The 4,451-nt window shown below is 39.7% G+C and overlaps 1 protein-coding gene across 1 annotated transcript; it reads left to right on the top strand.

The window, feature by feature from the left end:
* Positions 1-1,725: 1,725 nt before the first annotated feature.
* On the top strand, positions 1,726-2,262 carry LOC112199218 (lactoylglutathione lyase GLX1). Its single transcript, XM_024340263.1, has one exon. It carries the CDS (start codon positions 1,726-1,728, stop codon positions 2,260-2,262), a length of 537 nt encoding a protein of 178 aa, XP_024196031.1.
* The last annotated feature ends 2,189 nt before the right edge of the window (positions 2,263-4,451 follow it).

Raw genomic sequence — 4,451 nt, forward strand, 5'->3', positions numbered from 1 at the left:
GTTCTTCGAAATTTATCCTTTCTTGATGAAAGGATTAAAGTATTGAATTTATGCACGATTGGTAATATCATTTTCTTCCCATTTTAGCCAAACTAGCTAACTGAACTATAATCATATCACACAATAAATTATATATATATATATATATATATATATATGCATGATTGAAATTTGAATTGTCGTATTTGGTTCTTGTTAAAAACTAAAGATAAATGATTTCATGTTTTTTCCCCCATGAGTAGGGGAAGATCGAAGATGAACATTCACGGAAAAAATGGACAAGAAATTTTATGGGGTGTCTATTTAGAAAATAAGCATGTGTAAATGAAATTGACTTAAATAGATTATTTTATTTTTTCTCTAATAACATAAAAAAAAAAGAAGAAGGATTTATTCAGCGCATAGATATGATTTATTTTCTTCTTTGAAATGTTGCTATATAGTTTTTGTATTGAAGTCTTGATAATTTGGAGTCGTGGAGATAACAAAAGCAGGATCTCATTAGGTGTGAAAACTATATTATGATTCACATCAAAGAAGACTCATAAAATCCCTTCTCAAAAAAAAAAAAAAGACTCATAAAATCAATGGAGTTGACAAAATATTAACTCTAAAATTAACTGGGATTGATTACCGATTTGTTAGTCACAATATTAACTCTAACATTCCTGCTTAATGCAATGTTGCCTAATCCTTCTTGGAAGAATTGATTTCTGATTTGTTAGGCACAATATTAACTAAAACATTAACTAGAGCAAGATTAGTTAGGCAGAGTATCACCTCTGATATTCTTGCTTAATGCAATGTTGCCTAACCTTTCTTGGAAGTTCATTTGTAATTCATTTTTCTCCCATTAGAAAATAATAATAATAATAATAATAATAATAATAATAGTAAGGGAAAATTTTGCAAACAGTAAACCAAGTAAAGGCCACTAATAATTTTTATACATAAAGTTCCAAATCGAGCATTTTGGTACATGAAACTTGAAACCCGACCCACTATCTAGACGCAACGCCAATGACGCCGTTAGTTTCAGTGCCACCTAGCCTAATTTAAGGGGTAATTTGGTCTCTTCGAGTTTTTACTTTGATCACCCGGCTTTTTCTCTCTTCCTCTGGGCACTCACCCTTCTCTCTCTCTCTCACTCACTATGGGCACCCATCTGTCTTCCGTCTTCCCCCTCCCAATCTTGATCACCTCTGCAAGTCTGCAATTCCAACCATTACCATCAATCAACACCCTTCAATTCTCAAGCTTCTCCGCCGACACCAAACTTTTTAATCTTTAATCTCTCATCCTCACCTCCCACATCTTCTCTCTATTGGGTTCATCTGTTCAAGATCTCCAACTCCAATCTAGGGTTTTCGTTGCTGTGACATTTGAATTGATGGCTATGGTGAGTGAGGTAGATATGGAGTACGAGAGTGAAGCAGAGGAGGCTTAACTCTGTTAAAAAATAAAATAAATATACTAGTAACAAAACCCTGCGAATCTTCTTTCCCTCTTGTTCATTGTGTTCTGTATCAAAGGCAAAGCTTTGGCTTCAGGCATGGCTAGCTATCCTAGAAATTCAAAGTAAGTTCCATCGCCTTACTTCTGTGATCTAAGCATTGAACCCAGTCCCTCACATTCAATTGCAGAAACCCAATTTGATCAAGAAATTCGAAATTTGATTTGATATTGCTGTTAGAGAATTCAAGGTTTCAATTACGACCACTGGCGATGCGGAGGCGGGCGGCGGCGAGCGACGATGATGAAGGTGAAAGTGAGGGGAGGAAGAATCGTGGGCAGATCCAACGGCTCCCATTCACTCTGATGAATCGGACGATAGAAGAAGAAATTGATGAGGATATTCGTCACTTCAGAGCTTCAGAGCTTCTGGAATTGCCCAAGAAGGACAAGCACCACCTCTTCCACACCGTGTACCGCGTTGGGGATCTCGACCGCACCATCAAGTTTTACACTGAGGCTCTTGGGTTGAAGCTGTTGCGGCAGAGGGACATTCCGGAAGAGAAGTACTCGAATGCTTTCCTCGGATTCAGGCTGGAAGAAACGAACTTTGTAATGGAGCTCACTTTCAATTATGGAGTAATTCCTATGATATTGGGATTGGGTTTGGTCACAAAAGAGCTTGGAGGAAAGATAACAAGAGAGTACGTAAAGGACTGGGAAAATTTCTGGTCGCAGACATGGAGGAAGAGAGGGAGAGTATCAAAGTCAGAAAGAGGTACAAGTACTAAATTACCCTCTGACAAATGAGTAATGACATAAGACTAAACGGTGTCAGTGACGGCATGTCTACAAAGTGGGTCGGGCTCGAGAGTCCGTGTACCAAAATGATTGGTTTGAAACATTATGTATGGAAATTATTAGTGGCCTTTACTTAGTGTACTGTTTGCAAAATTTTCCCTAATAATAAAGTAAGCAAAGTATTGAATTAAAACAGAAATCCACTAGAAAATGTGCATTATTCAATTACACCTTATATGAAATTCTATAGCATGGTAAAAGAGAGGAGTATGTAAACATAACGCAATACATGGACAAGTTAATAAACAAACAAAACTATCTTTCTTAGTACTATGATATCAGTTCTAAACTTTGGGATTAATTTTCTCTCACAATTGACACATTACATCCACTTCATCTGCAAGTTTAATTGGGGTAAAGTAGTCACTATAACTAATATTTGGAGGAGGTCGCCTTCGGCTAAAGGGCATTAAAGTTATTCGGTTGCCGACATTCTAGCTTCTTTGGAATTAGGAGTTATACGTTGAAGATGTTGAGTTGTTGCCTTCAGATTCTACGGCTCTATTCACTTGTGACTTCTTTGAAGAACCCATCTTAGTTAGCAGTTAAGCTAAAACAAAGAAGAAATAGCTATTAAATAGCTAAAACTGTTAAAAGGAAAAGCACATTATATGCCTTCGTCAAAGAAACAGACGAAGAGGGAATCAAGGAATTGCAATCACATCACAATCAGTAATTACTATTATTATTGTAATTGATGTTAATCGATATTTCCATTGTAATTTCATTCCTATACAAAGGGGCTATGAAATGAAATGAGTAGACCAATTCCAATCTCAATTTTACTTTTACGCATTGTCAGCACGCTCAGAGCTAATAGGCAAGAAGAAAAAACTATAGTTTTCTAGTTTCTTTCCGTCGGAAAAAAAAAAACCAAAACCCTAAGAAGAAAAAGTTTTTTTCTTTCTGCCCACAAAGAAAAAAAAAATCCTTCCTCGCCTGTTGCAGCAGCCTGCATCCCAGCCTTGCCGCCTGCAATACACGGGCCTGCAACACATCATCGGCCTTCAGCCTCCAGTAGCCTCACTGCCTAACCCCATCACCGAGCCCAGCGGCATCCCATCTCAGCACAGCCGTGCCTAGTCCCAACCCCCTCCCCCCCCCCCCGGCACGGCCCCAACCCTGCCTGCGGCAGCCCGCGCACCCGCTCAACCTTGCAGATCCCAGTAGCCCTGCATCAACCCTTAGGGCCGGTCCTGAAGTCGTGGAGGCCCAGAGCAAAAATCTAAATGAGGCCTTACTAATTCCAACATAAAAAAATATGTTATAAGAACTTGGTCAAATTATAATAGATAGGAAAATTAGCCGAAAAAGAAATGAAAAGACATGAGAATGTAAAAGGGAAAAGCAAAAAAATGAAAAAAAAACATAAATAAAAGAGAGATTACTATAGATCGAACACAGGTCATGAGTGGAAAATGGACAGTGACTTGGCCAACTGGACTACTTCGCGTTTCATTAAATTGTTTGACATTTTTTTTTAATATATGTTATGTACACATATTCTGAGATCTGAGGTCTCCCGATATTGGAGGCCTAGTGCGGCCGCACCACTTGCACTACCTCAGGGGCGCCCCTGTCAACCCTCCTCCCTGCCAGCCCAGCCTGGTACGCCTGCGCAGCCTCCAGCCCAACGTCTGCAACAGCGCTGCTTCCTTGTGCACACCCCGCCTCCACCGGCTGCAGATCCCACCCGCGCCTGCCCTTCACCGGTAGCCTGCCCACCTCGCTACACCTCGAATCTTACCAACCACCATCTGTATTTCAGAAAGAAGAAAAGCAAAAGGAGGAAGACAGGGGGGAAAAAAAAACAAGAGAAAAAACGTGACCTGGGCCAAAAGAAAAAAGCAGGCCTCTGCTATCCAAAAAAAAAAAAGGCCCTGCGGCCCAGACAAGAAAAAAGCAGGCCTCTGCGGCCCAGAACACAAAAAAAAAAAAAAAAAGGCTACAGCCCTGAGAGAAAAGCAAAGAAAAAAAAAACAACAAGGCTTTGTGGCCCTGCAAGAGGAAGCAGCCCAGTTTTTCTCAAACTCAAAAATATCCCTACGCATGCCTGCATCAACACACGCATGCGCTAGGATTGTTTTATTTTCTCCAAACCAAGTATGTTCTCTTTTATTTCTTTAATTTCATACTAT

This window comes from Rosa chinensis, chromosome 4 (assembly GCF_002994745.2).
Source record: "Rosa chinensis cultivar Old Blush chromosome 4, RchiOBHm-V2, whole genome shotgun sequence".
Taxonomy (NCBI): Eukaryota; Viridiplantae; Streptophyta; class Magnoliopsida; order Rosales; family Rosaceae; genus Rosa; species Rosa chinensis.